Genomic DNA, 24,023 nt, shown 5'->3' with positions numbered 1-24,023 from the left:
CATGGGAGTCCAGACGCACTTGTATAAATTGCAGATAAATCTAAATGGAAGACTGTGAAACTGGAGAACTGAGCGAGTGTAACCTTGGAGTTTCAAAAGTTATTAGTCTGTCTATATGTATTATTTAGTCCTACAGTGGGTTGTATGAATGACAGAAAACCAGACAGCAGAGAGGACCAGAGGTAAGAGAGAGAAAGGAGGAAATAAATGATGGGGAAGAGGTGGTTTTAGTCTCTGTTAGCTTCAACCTCCAACCTTTTTTTCATTCTGTAGTTTTCATACTAAAGAAAAAAAGTCGGCTCAACTGCCATTGCATCTTAGCTCTTGATACCCTGGGGAGAAGCCTGATTCCAGCATTGATCCAGTCTCATAACAATGGAGGTGAAATCCCTCTGCAGGCGCAATAGACGTCCTGTCTCTGCTGTGAACCTACACAATCAAATACAAACCTTGTTTTCCACAATACCACTGCCCTCCCTCCCCCTTTTCTTTTTCAAAAGGGCAGAATCCATCAAAAAGGCAACATCTCTGTTTTGCCACCTGTGAGCGTGTTGTACATCCATTTTATTCCCCAGTACCATTACAAGATTCAGAGTCGGCCAATTCCCTTTGCTATCGATTTCATCCAATTTATTTTTTGCTGGGTCTTTAAAACCTCCCACACAGAAAACCATCTTTTGACAAATCACTTCACTATTACACTTGTGGAAGGCCATACAGGATTTTATTAGGATAATTACTGTCAAATTACTTATTTCATCATAATAACAGGTATAGGAAAGAGTAGAGTACTAACAAGCTCAAATGAAAATGTGTCCACCAATAAGGTTCAACAAATACAAGAAATATGTGAGAGGACAGGAGCTTTATGAAATGCTGAAGAATGAAAGCACTATAGGGTAAGAGAGACTGAACTGTTTTTTCTAGCTGAGCACATGTAACGTGTAAAGATGCTCCATTTGTCAGAGAACACTGAGATGTTTTCTTTCTTTTTTGCTGTTGTGCTCTGAAGTGGCAATGAACTTAATAATTAATAATTTTCTGTGTCAACAACCTTCACGTAGCAGTGGAAAAGTGGAAACATGTTCTCAAAACTGTTATTGAAACATATTGAAAATGATGTTGAATGCAGCATCCATATAGAAGATAGTGGGTTTTGCAGCCCATATGCTGAGGAACCTTCACATTCCTGGTATCTTCCACATAATTTGTCCAATCTTTAGTCTTTGAAGGTTTAGAAATAGCACTGATCATGTGTCAATTTGCTGCGAGTGTAGCTGAATGACCACATCTTCATAGAGTGAAAGAGAATCCCACTGGACTCTATTTCCTTGGTCTTTCAACTCCAGAAGACCCCCCGGGGGGAACCTGTCTCTCTACTGTAAACCGTGAAACACAGCCCAATCTCAGAAAGAAAGCTGTAATCTTGACAACTTCATCAGATGTCACACACATCGTATTTCCAGCTTTCCTCCAACAATCTGATGGACATCGAATGTTCAAGGGAGATGATATGACCGCAAAGCAAACAGCTATATGCAACAAAGCACCACATTGCTTTGCTGCAACCCACCGGAACATGACAAGGTTTCCCCTGATGATTTTTTTTTTCTTGAGGTGTAGTTTCATTAAATTGTTCAGCATGACAGTGTTTCATTGTTTTCCTTGTCTTCATTTCAAAGTGCGGGCAGATATAGCGGTGTCATGGCATCATAAGAGGTTGTCTGGCAATGATTAATGCTATCAGTAATGAAGTATTAAAGTTAACTTAATGTGAAAATATATTAGACACCAGCAATTGATCAGAGAGGCCCTTCATCTAAAGTTCATTGTCAGACTTTTTTTTTTTCTTTCCTAAGTTTTACGACGTTTTGTTTTCACTGTGCGCACCAGAAACGCTTCTCACCTGTAGAGTGTGACGGGAGGGTTGGCCTTTGCAGAGCAGTGGAATTTCACAGGGTTGCCCTCCAAAACAGGCTGAGACTCCACTGAGAGATTGACAAGTGGGAGATCTAAATAAAATAAAAAAAGACACAGAAACAACCATTTACAGAACTGGCAGCATCCTCAAACATCCTGTAGTGAGCTGTAAGCCTGAGACAAACACTATGTTGTTGATGTTTTCTGTGGCTGAATAGAGCTCCCAAAGAAAAAGAGAAAATATATCACAAAATTTTGCATAGGAGACAAAATAGGCACCTTATAAATAGCTTAGAAAACATGAAACCTCAAAAGAAAACAGCCAAACACATCAACATGTAAAATGCATTCTCAGTTTTATTCAGGGGATCTACATTTGCCAAAGGTTTTATTCTTTCTGTGACCCAAAACAGATTTGGCAATCTTTCATGTAGCTGCACAACACACACTGTACTGTAGGTAAATATGCTCCACTTAAAACCACTAGGTGAAAGTCTTTTTATTTGGATTATCTCACAATACACCGTGGCAGCGCTTAGAGCAGTTGTGACAACTTATCACAATTTGTGGCGGCATTTTCCCTCAAATAATAGGCAATTACTCCTGAATAATTTGATGCCCTATTTTAATCTTGCTGCCACCCACCTAGGGGTCTAGGCCCCGTTGTTGAATAACACTGCGGTGTATTGCACAGGTGTGGGGTAGGAAAGAACATGCTATTTTTATTCCCACATATTCATTAGCAATGAGTGAATCAAAGGAAAACTTGACTTGATAATGAGTTTCAGTAAATGGCAATTTGCAAACAGTGAATAGTCCATAGTGCAATCCACTGCAATTAAAACAATGAGCAACCTCTGTGATACAGTACAATTAAACAGTTCTTAGAATAATAAGCATTCATATTATGCAAATTTAATAAACAACTTAATTTATCCTAATTGACAAAGGTGGGATTCTTTTTGAAGATACGTGTTCATTTCCATATCAATCCTGTCCCGTGTGAAACAAACAGCTCTTTACCCCACAGACTCAGAGAATGAATTTCAAGTAGGTAAGGCATTCTCCCTGGGCTTCTAAAAGGAGTCTGGTTATCTTTTACTGAGATTCAAATGCAGCAAGGAAAAAAAAAATCATAAAGCTGACCTTTATGTTAATGAAGAATCAGGTGGGTGGAGAGAAAATTGAGAAGAAATATATATTATGAGTCAGCTGTCAAGGAAACTAAATATTACTTCATGGGAGCACGTCTAAATTTGAGTTCCTTATGTTATATTAAATACACACTTAGGAAATGACTGCACTGATCTGTAAGAATGAGTTTGAATTTCCATTTCTGCTACTTCTAACCCCTCTGTAGCAAGGTATCTGTTTTCTGTCACTTCCACAGACATTAGTGGTACCAGTGTGATACTGATTGCAAACTTGTCACGAGGGGAAAGAGCTGGCTGGGGGTTTGATGCTGGTGCAGCCATCTGTTTCAAACGTGTACTAAGTCTATCTGCTTTGTGTTCAATAGTACTAATCTACTAACCAGGGACTGTGTTTGGATGTGGATGAAGAGCAGGAGTGGGCACAGAGATCCACACAGAATTAAAGAGGCGCACAAACACTGTGTATAGTTATGGGAAGTGTTTGTGTGCATTTGTGTGTGTGTGGGCAAGGAAAACTCTATTTTACCCTGTGGCTGTGCAGATGCTCTGGGCTGGCTCAGCTGCCACAAAACCCCAGAGAGGAGGGGTGGTCCAGGTGCTGCATCCCCCCTACTCACATCCACCATATTCCCCATCAGCAGGCACATTTCCCTCCAGGACAGTTGCCCTCCTCCCCCTCCCCCCTCTCCCACCTTCACCAACCACTCTACCACCTTCAAATCCATGAGCTCCACCTGTGCCAGTTCTCTCCAGGCCAGGAAAGAAAACAACAACTGTGGATCCTGGAAGACTGAGGGCCATAGTGAAACAGCAAGTCTCTCCAGGTACTGAGCAGCCAACTGTGTTTGCATGTGTAGGCACATGTTTAAGGGGGGTATGTGTACACATGAAAGGACATGTGGGTGTGTGTCATAATAAAACAAGAAACCTATCTTATGCCTGGAGCAGCAGTTTTAGCTGCCCTGTAGGTGTTTTTAGCATCGTGAGCGGTTAATTGCATGGACTAAAATGTGGGCAGAGGGAACCTCAGGGGCAAAATGACAGATGTGGCAGTGGTGGAGGTGGTAATAAAATCCAGCAAGGAGCTGGAGAGTAAAGAGAAAGTCAGACATTAAAAGAGAGCGAGGGAGATCTGGAGGTGGTGTCTGTGCTAATAGACACAGTAATGTCAGAGCTAATTCACAAGCCTTCTTCACTAAAAGCATTCCTATACTGTACTTTTCAACCATGCCAACGCTTTTCTCTGGTCTTAGAGCCAAGAGACTTCTAAAGACACAAATGCTCATTACTGTCAACCCTGCAACTAATTAAAGTTCTTTTGGAATGATTGAGGTGTAAAAACTGACCCTCCCTTAAAAAAGACCTCAGTTCCTCTCAGCGAGAGGTTGTGTCACCAAGACTTCACATCTGTTTCTAAATCAGGCGAGCAATTTGTTGGATAGTTATTTTTCCCAGAAGAAACACGAGAAGACAGTCACAGGAGCAACAACTGTCAAAATTCTGCCAGCAGAGGCTTTGGGTGTCAAACTGGTACTGTCACTTCCCTGACCTTTGACCTTTCAGATATGATAGACACCTACTTAATAAAGAAGTCCATTTGCTACTTTGATGTATAAATGCATGAGTTCATGAGCGAGTGCATTTGAGGCATCATGCAATGGCACATCAATATGCAAGACTGTTAATTCCTCAGATTCGTCAAGAGAGTAGCAGCAAGGGAGGGAGAGAGGGGAGGGATGGATGGATAGAGGGAAAGGGGGGGGGGGGGGGGCTAGTAAGACTGATCGAAGCTCCAGTGAAAACAACAGGATGAATGGGTTTGGGAGGGGCTGGGGTTGTGTTATAGTTGGCCGACAGCTTTTGATCGGTTAGTTCAAAGTAGAGACCAGATGGTGTTTTTGGAACAATCTTCCAACTTCTCTCTGTTTCCTGGAGATAGTGCCAACACAAATTGTTTTTTCCCTTTCTTAAAGCTCAATTTCCAATCTCTCCGGGTCACTGTAGACAGCTGTTCTCCAGTAGGACCAGCCTAAAACTCCAGGAGTGTCGGCTGTCTCTGAAGGATAGGGAAGCTGTTTGGGGGCCATCCGATTGTGGCTTATAGCCTTAGCCATATGGGCAGACTGTCATATGGCTGGCTGAGTGGAACACTGTAGGCTAGAACAGACTTAGTGACAACCTGAGGTCCAGCGTATTGATCATGAGACAGTCAACCGTGGAACAGCAAAGAATTTACTCAATCTAATGAAGCCAGATGTTCCTGTATTCAATGAGCCGCTTAAATAAGTAGCTCTGCTTCCCGTGTAGTGCATCTTGAAGTATCTAAATATGTGCATGAGCATGAAAGTTTTGTTACAGATCCATGAAAAGATAGGATTCAAAGCTAAATTTTAAATATCATTCAGATCTTCAGGGCACTGAAAGTGTGATATTAAGAAATCATGTCTTAACATATAAGATCACATGCGATAACTCTGTATTGCAGCATCATTAAAGCTTAATGTAATGTACAGAAGATTCTGAGCCTCCTCTCAGCCCCCCCCCCCCCTTATCCTTGTGCTCTTTCCGACTCACTTTCAAATTCTGTCTCTGATGAATTTGCCATTATCTGCTTGATTAAGCAGGGAGAGCATGTAGCTGAGCCAGCTACCAAAAGCAAATCCTCCCCAATTGCACATCTGCATGTTCTTTATTAATTAGTCTCAACAAATGGCATTCATTTTCCCCCCACATGGCTCAGCTTGTTTGCAATGCAAACACACAGGAAACCTTGGCTTTGCTTGTCCCCAGCGTATTCATTTCCCACTGCGTGTTTGCAAGCGTGTTTCTATGTGGGGTAATGCTCTGCAGATATGCAGCTGGACTCGAAAATATTTGAGGAATATTTTAAGTTGTGTGATGAGTGGGATTCAGCGGGACATGAAACTGTAGCATCAGAATCATATTTCACTGCAGTGGTTTTATGCCGGGGGGTAGGGGTGCTTACTGATTAAAGTCCAAAGGGTGTAATGCAAGTTAAGTCATGCTGCTGGAGAAAACAGCGTCGGGGGGTAGTCGTCACCCCTCTGCTATCAAATAATTACAGCCAGCTAATGGACTGGTATGGACAACTGAAGTCAGCAGTCTACCTAAGGTTCTGAATCACCTCCGATGGCTCTAAAACTCCTTTCATTTGGCAACATCACCAATACATACTGTATTTAGATGCTAATTTGTGTAACCTTAGGTCAGATAACGCTGTATGAACTTCTTTGGGACGGAAAACGCTGAGGTGGATGTAAATCATGAGCATTAAAGTGATGATAAAAAGAAAATACTGTTGTGAAATGCATTGGATTTTAGGCTGGTTTAAGCCGTAAAGCAATGCACTGCGTTGTCTTTAGATAACTCTCATTTGGATTGCTATAAGGATGGAGCTGAGAGAAAAGAAAAGGGCACCTAAGCTTAGAAGTGAGTGGAATACAAAATGTTGAGAAGGGCAGACAGACTGAGAAGCTTTTAATTACTTTTGTTACCATTAATATTATCTCACTAATGCGAGCAATTAGATAACTTGGGGCAGGAAAATAAATGAGACTTTTAATTCTTAATATACACAAAGAGACATGCAATAGGCAATGGCAGCATTTATTCAGAGAGCTTGGATGCTCAGTGGACATTATCCTGTTTTTCAGGAGATACACAGCCATTTGGGAAAATTTGCTTATTTGCCTTCTTACTGAGCGTTTGATGAGAGCATCAATATCAATTTCATCTCTGTGCGTTCAATACAGAGCTATCATAGTGTCAAAGAATTTTTAGCGAGGCATTTACCGTGTATTCAATAGCTGTCAACTCATAATTTCCCACTTCTGATTGTGAAAGGAAAATAAGTCGAGTTGAGGCTCATGACTGTCCTTGCTTTAACACGACTGTATTCTTTAAAATCATTTCCACATTAAATTTTCAGCAAGGCACACTGAGTGGAGTGTAAAGGTTGTACTATCCACTTTTCATTTCATCATCCTGATCAAAATTAAGGTAAAAGTTGTACCCAAAGATCAAATGGACTGTTATGCCAGTAAATGATAAAGTAAGTCAATTGGATCTTGGAGGGACAGTAGTGGCTGCAGAGTGCGGTGTATAGCTCCAGCAATTTGCTGTATCCGGCCCTCACCAGGGTCCCACTTAGACTAATAGCAACCATTCACCAGGGACTGCTATTAATCCCTCCATCTTTGTTATGGGATTGAGGCACATAGCAGCACTTACAAAACTCACGAGGGCACAAAACCAAAATAGGAACATGATACAGAATTTCCTATTGTCATTTAAATGGCAACCAAATATTTTAAAATAAATATTAGCACTTTATTCATGGCATTAGATATTCAAATATATTGTGAAACTGAAACTGCATTTTTGCAGTAGTCATACACTTCACAATCTGCTTCTGTCTAGAGAGGTTATGAAAACTCTGACCAATCTTCATATGCAACTGGCAAATATTCATGTCTGATATAGGTTTACTGGCAACCCAAGTCTACCTGACTGTGGTGGAAAGTACAGAAAAACTTGGCAATATTTTATATCAAACTTAAGCTGAACATATGGTGTGTCAAAACCAGCTCAGCTACTGGCTATACACTTTTTTTCCTGGTAGCGTTTAACACTGCCAACAATTATGAGGCAGTATTGTTAGATCCTGAGATGTGGCCGGATCGTGTTCGTGTTAGAGAATAGAGAGAGAACACCCCGGCGCAGTTGTAAAGAAGAGATGGTCAAGTGTTGCATTTATTTTACGAGCTGACAAGCTGACAGGGAGCGCCTGAAGGAACCATTGCATTGATAGGTAGGATGATGACTCTCACCCTCTCTGAGAAAGGCTCACTAACAGAGTGGTAGAGTGGGCAGAAGACAGAGAGGTTTCTTGTGCTCCGAGGAGGAAATACATGCTCTTCTGTCTGGCCTTCCTCTATTGTCTGACAGTGGCCTTTGTTAGTTTCCACCATCGTTTAATATTGAATTACAATACTATCATTAATGAATAGGTCACAAATAAATAAGCACTTCCCAATTTGAGTTGTGAGCTAAGACCCTAACACTTTTCTTTTGTTTGTTTTTGGACAACACAGTAGACTTTGACTAGAGTAAGAAAATATAAACATCTAGTTTTTGATGAAAATTGTGATGATTTGAAAACAATGAATCATCACTTCTATCTGGGTAGTGGAGTATTTGAGAGAATCAATGCTTGTGTGTCTGTGATTTGTGCATGTGCTGCTCTCATCTGTCTCACCATGTGTTGTGCGCTGCCCTATGCAGGTGTACGCTCCTTTGAGCCCGTCTGTGAGTCTGTGCCGTGTCCAGACTGCTTCTTGTTCACTGCAGCTGACTGTCTCCCAGTTCAGGCTTTGGATCCTCTGCAAAGTCTACATTCACGCAGTGAACGGGCTGACATTTTAAAACAGTCAGCTTTTGAATTGTGCATTAAAGAGGTCGTTGACAACTCATTAAGTCTCGAATTCTAACATGACTACACAAAGCTTTGTTTCAGGTGGTTATAAAACACATTCATCAATGTAAATGCCAAAGTGATGTGTAAAGAATGGAAGCCAGGCATAAACCTCGGCATCTTTTAATGCTGTGTATCTAGCATTAATCAAACTGCAATGATGCATCATGTGGTATGTAACTTTCCAAAGTCACTCAAAGGCAGTGAAACTTTGTAGGTATTTAAGGACAACTCCTTGGTGAAAATAACTGATTTATCTGGCGTTATTTGGTTCAGTTTGGCCTTCACGTCATTTAAGGACTCACCTTTGTTGTCTGCATTCTTTGGAAGATCCAGCGACTGAATCACAACGCAGACTTTGCTTCTGCCCCTGTACGACAACAGCTGCTTCACATCAACATTTATCGCTCATCTGTCCTACCTCCACTGAACTCTACAGGGGAGCAATCACATAAGCCAAACTTCTCCAGATCTATGTGCTGTCAGGTCTTTTAAGAGATGGAGCTCAAGGTTCCAGAGCTGCTATTCCCCATGCTACACACGCGTTTCATCCTTTATTTATTAGCACCTTTTTTAGCAGCCACAGAAATTTTGGTTGCTGCTCCTTAGTCACCATCTTTGTTCAATTTGTTGAATTCACATTGAAATGTCTCTATTTCTTACAATGTTATTGTGGTAAATTGAATCTCATCACTTCACCGAATAACAATAGCAAACATAAATCTGTGAACAATAAGGAGAAACTTTGCTTCTATGACATATAGCTGTGTATAAACACAACAGAAATCTGAACACACCTTTACAAAAAAAGGTGAAAAAAAGAAAGTGCATGTCTTCACAGTAGACAGATGCAGCTGTCGCTACAGGTTGTAATTTTTGTATTTCCGCAGTGTTCCAAGTACTGTTGTTGAGCCAAGAACCTTGAAATCAAATTAGGCAACATTGAAATTAAGCAAATTGATACCCAACACGAATGAATCAAAGTTCAATTACAGCATGTTTCGTTTCAGGAGCAGCTTAATTTGGAAGTGGATCTTAGCACAAACTCCGGAGTCTCTGCTGAACTGTGCCTAACACTTTACCTGTCAAGTCTGTAGGGGGAAGGGTTGAGGGAGGGGCTGGGGGGGGCGGGGGGGGCCATGAGGGCTCAGGAAACGAGGGGCTTAGCCTCGTGGCAGACAATTTGAAAGTCGACAATTAGTCTCTGCTGTCGCTCAGTTTGATCTGACGCTGTGAAAAATGTTTTCAGGAGCTTTAATTGTATAAAGAGCACGTTCTGGAATGCTTATGAGATATCTGCTACACTCATTTTTCAGGGTTAAATCCTACATTCAGATGCGAGGATGACGCTACGACGGTGAGCATCTATCACAGACACATCATTATACATGGTGACAAATCAGTTTACATGTGGGCAGACGTCCCTCTCTGACTGCATGACAAAAAGGATGACGAGGACAAACTGCTAAGGTTGCAAACACTAACTGTTAATCATTTTTACTCCCGCGCCTGAGTTGGCCTCTTCGTGCCGTGCCCGCTCTTACCATGCTTGCCTCTTGTGGTGTACATAATGAAAAGAATGGAGCCGTCAGTCATAATGGCTCTCTAAATAGCATTTTCTGCTTTATTAGTCATACTTAATGGTGTTGAAGGGGCTGTGAGTGATGCAAAATCCCTTTGTTCAAAAGCCCCTCTCTTACTGTGAACGCTTCTTGATCGAAAAAAGATTCCCTGACAATTGAGGCTGAATGTGTTTTACACGCTGGGCTTACTTTGTCTATTTTAGAGGGGAATTGTGCATGCTCTCATCAGAAAGATTGATGCCGTGAGCAAGGAAATAAAAGAGGTGGAGATGGTGTGCATAGTGCCACATCAGGCAGGTAGTTGGACCAAAATAAAAGAAGAAGAAGAAAAAAAAAGACAATCCCATTCATTTTAGATGGACACCTCCTCTGATATTTCATTATAACGAACAAAAAAGTGATGCATCACCAAGCCATCCTCCCACCTACATGGTATGAAAGCAAAATGGAAACCAATTTTAAATATCCATCAGAGCCTAAAATGAATCCTCTGCATCTTCAGAGTGTTAGTCACCTATGCCTGTCTGACTCTGCCTCTGCATGTGAGAAACACCTCATAGTTTGAGAACTACATGTCATATATACCGCCCCCCCCCCCATCTGTACTTATCATTAACCAGGTGACTTCAAAAAATAATAACTCCACATGAGAGAGGCACTGGAAGCCAGAGAGAGAGAGGGAGAGATGGTGTACTTACGCTGGATGTCGATTGTGACACTAGTCTCCTTGCCATTGGGAACTGCCTTGTTGGAGGCCTTACAGATGATCTGCTGACCTGTCTCGATGTTGGAGGGCGATAGATAGAGCGTGCTCACGGTGCTCTCTCTCCTGCCATCCCGCAGCAAGGTCTGCAAAGAGTAAAGAGGGACTAAGTGAAGTTGAATGCAAAAAATGCAGGCAGTTGTGTGGACGCTTTCTTGCTTGAAGTCTCTAAATTTATACCAAGTTTGGTTGGCTGGCTGTACTGGAAACATGAATTCACTTTCATAATCAATAAACAGAATTCATTCATCCATTCATTTTCTATACCGCTTATCCTGCACTAGGGTCACGGGTGAGCTGGAGCCTATCTCAGCTGACTTTAGGCGAGAGGCCGGGTCTATCACAGGGTTAACATAAAGACAGACAACCATTAACACTCTCATTCACACCTATGCACGGGGAGAACATGCAAACTCCACACAGAAGGGCCCTTGACCGATAAACTGAATCTGAAACTATTTTGTATGATCTTTGACTCCAAGTTTGGTGTTGAACAGAATTTCAGAATCAAAATAGTTTGAGAATAAACAGAAACTCAAACTATTTTGATTCTGAAATTCAACACCAAACTTTGAGTCAAAGATCATATCTTCAGCGGCTTATGTTAGGGTTGGGATTCTAAACTGTTTACATGCTACAAAAGAGGTCATACAAAAGCAGTTCACCAGATAAGCTGTGATGAAGAGAGGTCAAAACTTGGGGGGAAACAACAACACCAAAAAAGCTTTAAATTCATGAATACACACATTTTGCCCTTTAGGGACCCAAAGGAAAAGCTGATTGTTATGAAAAAAAGAGAAAAAAGAAATATGTTTTTTGAGCCTCTTTTGTGTGTCTGGAGAGCTGCGCTCTAGTGCATGGCTTGTCATACTCCACAAAGGAAATCAATCTTCTTTTCAGCGCTCATCCTCTGAGCCCTACATTGTGGAAGCCATCTGGAATCGGTTGGTAGCGCTCAGTAGCTCTCAGTCTCCCTCAAACGCTCAGGGGAGGGTTCTGAGAGTCTATGTTAACCAGTGCGGGACAGAGTCAGAGACAAAGTCACTGACTAGAACAAATTGTGTGGGCAACGGGACACAGTGTGGTCAACCACAAAGTCAAGATGCATTTCCGTGCCATCTCTTTAAAGGAAACTCACTGTTGCTCGGTGCTTTTGAAGAAAAGAACACCCTGCTATGGAGAAGTACATCAAACAATTTCTTAATATAGAAACAGAAAAACTGCGCTGACCAGGGGGGAGCTCACTGTGGACATGCTTTACTGCACTGCTACCTTTGGATGAGCCTTGCAAATGTATGGATTGCTTCAAGGAAATTTCCTTTATTTAGATTCCAATGGCGCAACTTTCTCTTTAAATGTATTGGCACTTTACATGAGTACAATGCGTTACAATGCGTTAAAAAAACACACAAAAAGTACGTTTAGATCTCATGAGTTAGTCAGGAACACTATACCAAAATGTTCTCATGCAGTTCAAGAGAGCTATGTATACATTTCAATGGCTTTAATCATTACCCATTGATCATTACAGTCACACTGTGGCTCATTTTCATACGTACAGGTAAACCAGTAGTAATTATCTACTCATTTCCTCCAGTGCAAAGGTCTTATCTTTCTTTCTTTCTTAAGCAAACCATATTCTGAATAATATAATTAAAATGTCATGGACCTTGTAAAATTCAAATGGTTAGACATTTCAAAATAAATCTTTTCATCTAATCACTTCATAGTTCATGTACCTCAAGGTGCCTCTTAAGTGGCATATCACATTAAAACATTGGTAACTGTGGATAAACAAGTGTTTCAGGGTTTTAATGAGCATTGTGCAGCGTAAGGACATTATAGATGCCTTCCATGTTTCTGTGAAGTCCATTTGTATGTGAGGAACCATGGGATGAAATTCTTACAGTACTTGTGCGTGCATCATTTCTAAAGCAGAACACATTAGATGTCAGACACGGGATATGTCAATGTAATATCCTTTCTGACACAATCAGGATTGTTTCCCTCGTCGCTCTGGCCCTGTCTGAAGTCATTAATCTTTGAAAAGGGGTTAGCTTGCTGCTGCATTGAATTCAACACCATGTCACATTACAAACTGATAAATTTTCATATGACTGCCCGCAGCCTATGTGAAAAATACTTTTAACCATGCTCGGAGAGAAAAAGACTGAAGTAACAAGATTGAGATGGAAAAGGTTGCCGTTTTTCAGATATGTTTAAAGCTGAATTATATGATTTCTGACCTCTAGAGGGGTAAAGAAACACAGCAAATAGCCACCCTCAACTTATCGTGCTGATTAATGTGTTGTGTAATGTGTTAGCAAACGCTAATAGAAACTGTGAACTCTCTTGAGGCAAAGTCTAATATTTCCTGGCATTTCAGTTTTCAGCTGAAGCTGTGTGCCTTTACAAAATCTCTGCTATTTACCATCATTTTGTGAATTTTGCAGGGGTATCTCGGCATCGCGGCTCCGAATTATACACCTCTTATTCACAACAACTGCACAACAGCTAAATAAAAGCCTGAGCCAGCTAACTTAGCTTGGCTTATAGTTGCAACTGCACAGCCAACTTTTAAACTTAAAAGGAGAGGGTGACCTGTCAGAAAAAGACCAGCCAGTAGCTTAAAAAAAGCCCATCAGATCAAATTAACTCCTAATTTAAAAAAAACAGCTGAACCAAAGAGATTATCTACTTTAAAAAACCCTGATGTTCTGCCAACCAAGCTAATTAATTGTTAGTCCTGACCTGGTCTTGTGTTTACTTTGGACCTCGGCTGTATTCTGTCCGTCTTTATCACATTGTTGCTGGTCCATATTTAAAAGTCCAACAAGAATATTGAATTGACTGGATAACTTCTCCATTCTAATTTAACACCAACTAGTTTAAACTATAATCTATTTTTAACTCTTCAGATTTTTCTTTAAACTATGCTACAGTATACTCAGAGGAAGACTTGACTTTGTCATTAGAAATCATGCTTTATTGGTGGGATGCATATAGTGCTCACTAAACAAAAACCTTATTTGACCGTATTTTTAATTAACTGCATTTGCTGCACTGATTTTGTAACTGCAATGGCTAAAAACACCCAAACAATAGTCTATGAGTCATCAGTGTGATTAAAATCAGTGGTGAGGATCAAAAACATAAAATATCTTGAATGTTACCATCTGTCATATTATATTTTCTGGCAGCAAACACTGACAATTTTCTATGTGTTGTTGACAGACTTATTTTGTACTATGCAAAACCCACAAAATGTGCAGACTATCCAACACTACATCCACTCTATCACCTTATTCAACATGGTTTTTTCTGGCTCTGGCTGAAGTTTGAGGCATTTTATTTGCAAAAGTTGAAGCTTATTCACCAGTTTATGAATGTTGTAAATTTCACCCCATTATAAAGCCATATAAGTCTCATATTTACCTTTAACTACCCAATTTGATTAATAATTAAGTTGATAGAAAACATTAAGACAGACTTATTAGTCTTCCTTTATGAGTATTTCATTAAACTGTCACATTAAAATGACCCACAGAGACTTAGCTGCCATGCAGAGAAAGCCTTGATTGGGTCAGTATGGGGAAGGGTGAGGAAAGAAGCCTCCATGGGATGGTCCTGAATTTACCAAGTAAGCAAAAGCTCAAGATTTAAACATCATTAATAATCATCTGACAAAGCATTTGTCATGATATCAAATATATCTCTGGGTTTTATTCTATCAGTTGACTTCTGGACCACACAGCGGTACACTTACAGAAACAGTTAACTGTTACTGTATTCCCCCCCCCCCCCCTCCTTTGGTCATCAAGGTAAAATTGTTTATTCTGTTTAACTTTACTCACCTCAAAAATATCATTTCAAAAGTTGTTGAACGCAGTTAATCTTAGTGTTATATAGTATATATAGTTTTTAAGACTTAATAAATGAGCTTAATTAGTTTGCATATCTTTAGAGATCCTTGAAGGTAAAGAGTCCTTAGGCTTTAATGTTCTCCACTAACGCTGGAAATGACAACACCTGTCTCACAACACAAACAAAAAAACATGTTTAATGGCCACTCAAAATTGAATTAGTTTTTTATTTGTGGTATTTTCAGGCCCTATTACTCTGTGGGTGTGATGATTAAAATGCAATAAAGTGTTCTAATTACATAAAAATCCCAATTAAGTATGGCAGGGCAACAAAAAATAACGAAACTGAGAGGCAGGGAAACCATGTTTTTAACACTTGTAGGAAAAAGGATGGCGATAATTAAGAACAATTATTTTTCTACTGTAAATTATATCCATCAACAGTGGCAAATTCATGTCAACTTTAGCAATTTTACCTGGCATTAAACTGTAAAACTGGCAAAGCTGAGAGAGTACACAATAAAATAGCACTATTCGGTTCTTGCCAGCAAGACTAGCTCATGAAAAAAGGTCATTATTTCTTTTTTTCTAAAACTCCTAACGTTGAGATAACTCCCCGGTCCCTTGCTCACCTCTCAGCTTGCCACCGGAGCATTCAGAAAAATACAGCATGTAGTGCATGGGGGAGAATGACTTTGTAGTCGGGGAATGCATCATGTTTTTCAAATGATTTGTTGTATCATTCCAGTGCAAAAGTATCATACAGCAAGTGAGCACACCTCCAAAACCACAGCTCAGACCTGGAGGCTGCATATTACAAACAGTCTTTTGCTGTTTGCCACTGAGCAACTCCACTGGAGCAGATGGGATTTGAGTGTTTGAGGGAAGAGAGAACATTATTCATTAATTTCCTCTGCCTTCCCAGCTAGTCTTGACTTTTGAACAATTCACCTCACTGTGACAAGCCTCTTAATTATTTGGGCTATCCCCTCTGTGATATTCTACAGTTCTGTTTTGTGAAACTAATGTTTACCAATGCATCACATAATAGTAAAACAAATATTTTAAATGTGCTAAATATATGGTGTATATGTTCTCTCAGCCAATGCATGCCTTTTTATTACTGGCAGTGGATGGTCATCGTAGTGATAATGGATGCTTGGCAAGAGTTAAGTTTGCATCTTTTATACACAGCTACAGTACATCTTCATCCTTTCAGACTGAACTGAGGGCAGACTAGATGCCAGAGTGACTCACTATATTAGGAGATAGGGCAGAGTGGTGCTAGCTGGTTAGCATGCTACTCTCACTAGAGAAAAAGAAGTGATAGATATAGACGCAAAATGAATTGTTGCTGTCTGACCCTGAACACAGCTCTTGGCAAGTCTGATGTTGAACATCAAGACTGGGAAGTAAACAGCTTTGTGGGCTAATGTTGGCTCTGCAGCAATGGCATTTGGCACCTTTAATCATGCTTTTCTCTCTTCGACCAGTGGTCCAGTGAATAGTTTTCTAAGAGGTCATAGAGATGAGGTTTTTGGAGGCCTTAGTGGGAAAATATCTTTGGGTCACAGGCAGCTATCATTAGATATGACACCATCAAGAAAATCCATTTCGGTGAATCCACCACCACATCTGCTCACATTAGTCCTCCTCATCTGCGGGATATGAGAAGACCATTAGAGCAGATGATTATGCTTACAAAATGTCCCCCTACTGCTCTCCAGACCCCCCCAAAAAAGAGTCATCTTCTTTTAATCGGACCCATTGCTTTTTAATGGTAGGCAATAGAGATAAGAGGGAAAAGGGACATTCTTGAGCTCAGTGTAGGCATGTGCACATCCATCACCTACCAGCACAGAATGTCCTCATATCTGCCTGTGCTCTGAGAGGATGTGAAGACAGGAAGCGTGCTCTCCGCCCACCATTAGTAAGCGGCATCTCCAGCAATCACTTTATTCAAATCGGCCTGGCCCAATCAATGGCATTTATCTGCTCTTTGAAAAAAGCCGATAATGGGATGAGGCAGCACATGGAGCAAGGGAAAGCGGGGGAGATGTTAGCGCTCTAAACTGCCTGGGCTCTCTATGTCCTTTGTTTAAATGGAAATGGAACATGACAGTGTTGACTGCATGATTAGCCTCATGGGCTAATGTCAGTCAAGAATCTGTGGGGTCAGATGATCCTGACATTGGGCTGGTGTGAACAGGAGGCTATTGTGAAATATGGCATCCAAAGCAGAAACGTGATCTGTCACCAAGAATCAAACTATGCTGCGAAAAGGTTCCGGCAGATTCCAGCGCAGACAGAGACATCTTAGATTTTATAACAGGTTGGGAAGATGAAGGGCGACAAAATGCCACTGAAGGATGAGATCAAAACACCAGAGAGAAATGCTAAGTCACTGATAGTTCCATGATCTTGCCATCTGCTTGTCTGAGCTGATTTGTATACTGGGGAAAAAAAACAGGCTAGCCATCTTTTGAATAATCGTAACACAACCTGGATTTTCAAGGGAATTCATTTTATAAAAGCAGTCTGGATGCTGAGGCTAAAACGCCCACCAATGACTCACGCAGTTACTCTAAAACATCTCATGGATGTTTAAACCTTCTGCAGTAGTTGTTAACTGCAATGTGCAACATGCAACAACAACAAAAAAAAAGCTCGTGCAACCCTTGCCCATCATTCCACCCCCCCATCCTGTCCCCAGTCGGTCTACAAACCTGGTATGACACACACCTCTATGCTTACCTTGGAGTACATGGCCCCATTAAGGACCTCTCCATTTCGGATCCAAATGATTGAGGCTGCTGGCTTGGCGTTGTCAGCATGGCACGTAAGATTGAGTGGGTCGCCAGCCCGGAGGCTCACCACAGGCCCTCCACTGATGACTGGGTCCTCGGGGGGAACTATTGATACAGACACAGAGAGAGGAGCGGGCGTCAGTCACATGGTAAACATATGATAATGAATGGATACATACTACGAGGAAATCAATACAGACTGTATTACTAGGAGTTAAGCATGTAGACATGGAATTTAATTTTCAATCTATATGTTACACAAGTGCTCTCTGGCGTTAATTAATTAAGTTACGTCTACATTAACGTTGCTTTTTACATTCATTAGTTTTGTTGGTGCAATGCATCGTTCTCCCGTAACACTGTGACACTGAAAATCTAGGCTGAACCACATGACAAAACAAAAAAAACAAAACAACTGTATGTATAAATGGCACCTGCAAGGATCTGACTGCATGACACCTAATCTCATCATACAGCTCATTCCCACATAATGAGTAAACTTATGCTCACAAGGGGCAACATTTTAATGTATTGTACACAAATTATGTTTCTTCAGGAACTAAAAGCCACATTTACTTGTTCAGGGAAGTTAATGACTTCACAGTGAGAAATAGATTCATCCTGTATGCAATGAAAAAACCAGCAGTAGATTGTGCGGTTTGAGGCTGCAGAAGCTCACAGCATGAGAATCTAAATAACAATCAGGTCTGCCATCACTCAAATTTCCCTATTAAACATACAGTGCACACATAAATGTCAGTGTTAAATGTAATTAAGACTATCTATGACCCCCTTCCAGGCTTTGACAAATACAACAGACAGAAGAAAGCATCAGAGCAGTGCTATATATGCCTCTAAATGGCACTGATCAAAGACCTATTCCTGTTTTACCCATGAGCTGATCTATTTTTTTTTCTTTTTTTTCATAACTGAAACTGCAGTGAATTATTGATTGACCTGAGTGCTCATTACAATGCAGATCTGGGGCAAGATGAAATCAAAGGCTGCAGGCAGCTGCCATATTCCTCTGCAAAAGTATCGTGATTGGAAGGAAGGTTGTTATGGGTTAGATTTATGCTGTCAGGCTGCACTGAGATGAATGAAAAGGAAGTAAATTTAATTTGGGGCACTGTTTTGTACATTTAATGACAATAAGTATAAAAGGCCTGCTTTATAGTAGACATAAATGAGAGTGTGGTTCCAGAGAGCTGTGCATACAGAAATCTATGTTACTCACTCTTCAGTGAAATTACTGACAGAAAATGCTGTTATCCAATTACTTCTATAATTACTTTTTTTTTCATCATATATTTTATTGTTAATGGTGAACTCTGCTGTTCCCATGCTGGGTCAAGATTGCGGTCTGTGTCCAAGGGCTTCACATGAAATGATGCAGCACATAATACAGTACAGAGTCACTGTTTTATTTCAATTTTATTTCACCCTAATGCTGTATCAGAGCTCTATTAAGTTACGGCTAATGCAAACCAATTATTCCACACTGATGCATACATGACATTAAAACTAGTGAGACATAGGTTGATTTTCTTAGGAAGGAGTCACAGCAAATGCAACGTGTTTAAAAACGCCATTAGTGCCGCCTATAATCTTCATCAAAACTGCATCAAACAAAACAGATTTAGTTATTTTCTGCATCGTTCTAATCAGAACATGGTTTTCAAAAATTACAGATGATAATGGAATGAGAAGAAAGATTTGTGAGGAGTTAGATAAGGAGCTGCAGGCGACATTCTGCACATCCTCACCTCCTCAGCAAGGTAACTGAACCCTTTTTCTAGTATCATGGTGAAACTACATGAAATCAGATCACTGTTGCACCTATTTGTGACTTCTTTATTACTAAAACATGTGTTGATACAATTGCTCCTAAGTTGCATACTGACAAAGTCATTTCTTATGCAGTGCTTGCTCTTGTATTAAACCATATGCTGTCATGGTAACCACAGTCACCCAGAGGTGATACTGTAAACTTTAAGATGTACTGTAGATTTAGTCCATTGTACAAATGGTCCTTGTATTATTTGTAGCAGGATAAAACGCAAGTGCAGCAGCAGACTGACACTGGTCATAAACATCTCTCACAGTTCTTCCTCGCCTTCAAGTGCTGTTGTGAAATAGTGTATGGGGGTGGCATTTTGCTTTTATGACTAATGCCTTTGCATAACTTAAAATAATTGATTAAAACTATGGGAAATGTGTGTTAGTCAAAAAATATCAGACAACACAAGCACCATTAGCACACATTAACAGTGAGTAAGGAGTGAATCACAGCACTGTGGGAACAGTGAAGTCTGGACTCTGACTAGACCAGACTAACAAACTCTGACCAACTGGACCAGTAAATCTGCTGTTTCAAAGACAATCCCCACTCACTCGTTCCTGTTGTGTGTTTGAGGTTGAAATGCAGCGTTAATTCGGCCTGGCTCCCTTTCATCTGCTATTCATTAATATGCGGACGGGTGGAAGAAGTGGAGGAATCTCAGGTCAGCACTTGCAGATCAGACAGCCGAGTGTGCTGATCTGTGCAAGTAAGACAGAATCTCTGTGAGAATGTGGTCACCTTCTGGTCCTTCATCAGCAATTGGAAACAAGGTCAAGAAGATCACATGCGTTTATTCTAATGCTAAGAATAGAGTTACTGCTTGGTGTGCAAATGAGACGGGGAGCACTCGCGAGACAGCTCCCCCCGTTTGTCATGAAGGAAAACTAGCAAAATGCGAGGCTCCTTGATAGCTCAGTGACAGCTGATTGCAAAGATCCCGTGTTATTGGCCTAGCTGTCACTGCTCTCGTGCACGCATGACTGAAACATTAATTAAATGTCAGGCATATAAGGCAGCCATAAAAGTTTTTTTGTGAGGAGAGGAAGATTAGAAAGGAAAGTCTGACAGTATATGAATGATAGGGCTCACTCAGAGAAGATTCAAGCGGGGTGATTTTCCCGTTATTGCTTACAAGTGCTTGAAAACGCTCAGGGAAAGAGAGATCAGATGAATCTTGCTCTCAACTGTAGCGAATATTCCTCCTTTACACAGATTTGAACATATCAGTGTCTATAAATACATGCTAAGGGGTCAGAAGGTGACACGACTAATGAACACGGTTACACCCTTGTGGACTGTTTCAGTAAGTTGGTTTGACCTTTAATAGTCTCAGTTGCCTGCTATTATGCAACCTCATATTTTCCATTGAGAGATGTTAGAGCATACAGTGCAAGAGCAGTTTATGATTCCATGCATAGTGGAGCTACACAGGAGAGAGGAGGTCACAGGCAAACCAAATAGAGCACTGCTACACTTTCAGGTCATGTCCCCCTGTAGGGCTGCCTGCCAGCTGAACACCGAGGGTGAATCGCGAACAGACAAGGAGAAGAAGGACATGCCTGGCTGCCTCCATCCTGCTGTATACCTCTGTATCCTTCTGTCCTTCATTGTGGAGACAGTTGGTGACAGCCTGGACTGAAATTGTTTTCCGTGTAACTAGAACTCGGCTCGTGCTTCCTTGGCATCTTTTTTTCTTAAGATTGCCACCGCCGAACGAGCGTGGACTGAATACATGAATGAACACGAATGAATTACAAGGAAAAATAATAATTTAAATCGATATTTAGCTCTTTCTCTTCATCTTAGATCCTCCACTGAGCCTGCCTTATGATTGCCAGGTCTGACAGTTATACCAGAGGCCAAGTCTTGAACTTGAGTCAGCCATCATCATTACTGGGCTGTTTGCAAACTCAGCAGTCCCTAATGGTTCTAAATTAGCTCTTTACTGCAGCCATTCGATGGACTTGGCATAAGTAGTGTGGTCAGTGGTACAGATTGATCACTCCTCTTTAATTACAGGGCTGACTCACTGCAGACCCATGCTCCACTCACTATATATATTTTTTTTCGTTGGGATAATAACGTAATGTAATCCCTTTCAATACTTTCGCGAATTTGCATTCTCCCTGGCCTCCGTTGCCGGCGTGTGTACACACAGACGCTGACATTCACACGTAATTCTTCATTTATACAGATGAAAGATAACTGACACCCGATCAGTCTGGAGTTTGTGCTGTTTTTTTCACATCTGTATTAATCGAAGATGTAAGGCATGTGGTTTCATCTCAAGACTTTTAAATAGCTGTAAGATACAGTACAGCCAGTTCATTTCTTTCATCATTTGAGATGAATTTCTTGAAGTGAGTTCGACCCATGGCTTCATTACATCCTAGTTCGTTACATGGGTTATAAGCTCCAAGCAGTGATTTTATTTTAAGGGAGAACTTCAATTGGTCTGTTAAAACCAAACCAATCATTACCCCATCCTGAATCCTTAGATAGGCAATTCCACTATTTTGTTTTAGGACTGCTAACATTTTTATGGAGGTTCCTCACCTCACCCAGTCGGAGGTGAAACTTAGAATTCTTTTATTAATCTTCTCCAAACCTACCAATGCTAGAAGCATCTGGCATAAAACCCGTCCGGGACACAGTGATGTCAGAAAACGTGGACTTCAGTGAGGTCATTTACTTTTACTGTATAATCAAAGAAATCCATAAATGAGACCAAGGCATATTGATGTGTAATTAACTCAATAGTACAAGGCAGTAAGTCCGTCACCTCCAAGAGGGGCCTGAATAAACCCTGGAGGTCATAAAGCTGCCTTTTGTCCCGTGATACATATGAATTCTCCAAACAGCGAACATAAAATTCCCCAAACACAGAACATAAAACTTGGATTTATGTGAGAGGCAGCTGATGGCATGTGCTGGAATTGGAAGAGAAGTCCTCTCCAGTCTAGTAACAACTGGCGGTGCTGCTGGTGAACCTGCAGGCCAAACCAATATTTGGGGGAACTTCTCCAAAGCAGCCAATGAAATCCTGCGAGCACCCCTAGCTTTCCAGGAGCATGAGCAAGGGAGAAAAAGCAATTTGGAGGCGAATGAATGAGAGAGAGAGAGGGCTCCTCACAAGGAGGGTGGATGGTATATGCTGTAGGAGGGGGAAGGCTGGCGATGTGTGGCTGCTGTAACGCTGTGCTTCAGCAGACGTGTCTTGAACAACAATGAGCTTCCTGACTTGCCTGTCTATTTCAGAAGAATATGTGCACGGGCCGACTGTCACCCTGCTGCGACAGCTTGCAGGGTTTGTGATAGATAGATCAGGAAAAAAAAAGAAGACAAAAACAGAGGAGAGGAATACCCAACACAGGTGGATACAAGAGACATGCGTGGCTCACTGGCCCAAATCACTGGCCCTCTTCAAGTGCTGTCATCATACATCTGTTTGAAAGCAAGACAATCCTCAGCCATGTGTGTGCGCGCATGTACACACATGCACACGAGATGAGAGAAAGTTGTGGAGTGAAATGATTGAATGAAAATGAAAGTGAGAGGAATACAGAAAACCATTTAACTCTCACAAACAGAATAGCAGATGGCAATCACAAACAGTATGGCAGACTGTACAAAATGTATACAAGGAACAAATAAAAAAAGAAGAAGCAGGGAATTGATTTTCAGGAGAGTATGCTGCCACATGGTAAGGAATAATGAAGTGGAGGGGTAAATAGGGGATAGAAGAAGAGGGGAAATAAAGTAAGTGATTGGAATAGAGGACAACGAGAAAATGAATCATGGCTCGGGTATACACGAGACAAATCTTTGGTAAAAGAAATTTTAATATAAGCAGCATGGAATGACTTGGTAATCTTTTGGTAGTCTTGGTGTCATAATCTACCGACTGAATGGTGCCAAATAAAATGGAGGGAAGGAAGGATGAAGATGAGATGAGGAGCGGGGAGATGCCAGAACTGTCAGAGACATGCAGCGCCTGCTCCGTCACAGCGCAGCCATGTGCAGCCCCAGAAGCTGCTCTCCACAGATTGGGAGGGTGCTGACATTGCTGCTCACCACCTGGCTGAGTTGTGTTATGTATCTGTGTGTGTATGTGTATGTATGTGTGTGTGTGTGTGTGTAAGGGTGGGAGGCAGGGAATTTGAAAAGCAGGCTCCTAACACACAGTTAAAGAAAAGAAAAAAAGTTATTTCAAGCTTCTGCCAATTATTAGCCCATATGGTTTTAGCTTTTTCTATATGCCAATTATTAGCTTACAACAATAATTACAGTTAGCGGAAGGAAACCTCTAGTGTGAATTCAAATCAGCCCTGCACCTGTACACAGCCGACACTTTTGTTTCACGGCGCACAGATGTATTCCTGTCATTTCTCCTCCTTCTGCTGAAATGCTGGGAAAGAAAATAATATAAAGCTTCCTACATACAGTCTGTCTTCCATAATCACGCACCTGTTCACCGCCTCTCTGATATCATAGATGTAGTTATCATTCCATCTCGTGTTTCAGACAAAATGGCAGAAACGACAGTATAATATAAACGTTAGAGTCATATTTTCTCCCAGAATGAGCGCCGTTTAG

The 24,023-nt window shown here is 41.0% G+C and overlaps 1 protein-coding gene across 16 annotated transcripts in view; it reads right to left on the bottom strand.

Annotated features, from left to right (window-relative positions):
• The window catches only part of kirrel3b (kirre like nephrin family adhesion molecule 3b), a 167,164-nt gene that overhangs the window by 32,834 nt on the left and 110,307 nt on the right, over nt 1-24,023 (bottom strand). For 8 of the 16 annotated variants that reach the window (XM_085795147.1, XM_085795145.1, XM_085795141.1 and 5 more), the window contains 3 exons: nt 17,532-17,689; nt 10,850-11,000; nt 1,907-2,012 (listed from right to left, as the gene is read on the bottom strand). In XM_085795147.1, coding sequence (XP_085651273.1) covers nt 1,907-2,012; nt 10,850-11,000; nt 17,532-17,689 — 415 coding nt within the window. Of the gene's footprint in view, nt 1-1,906; nt 2,013-10,849; nt 11,001-17,519; nt 17,690-24,023 lie in introns of all 16 variants that reach the window. The other 8 variants (XM_085795130.1, XM_085795131.1, XM_085795140.1 and 5 more) reach the window with 1 other exon arrangement.

Source organism: Trachurus japonicus, chromosome 13 (assembly GCF_045865225.1).
Source record: "Trachurus japonicus isolate A0001 chromosome 13, Traja_1.0".
NCBI lineage: Eukaryota > Metazoa > Chordata > Actinopteri > Carangiformes > Carangidae > Trachurus > Trachurus japonicus.
This window is presented reverse-complemented; position numbering and strand designations above follow the sequence as displayed.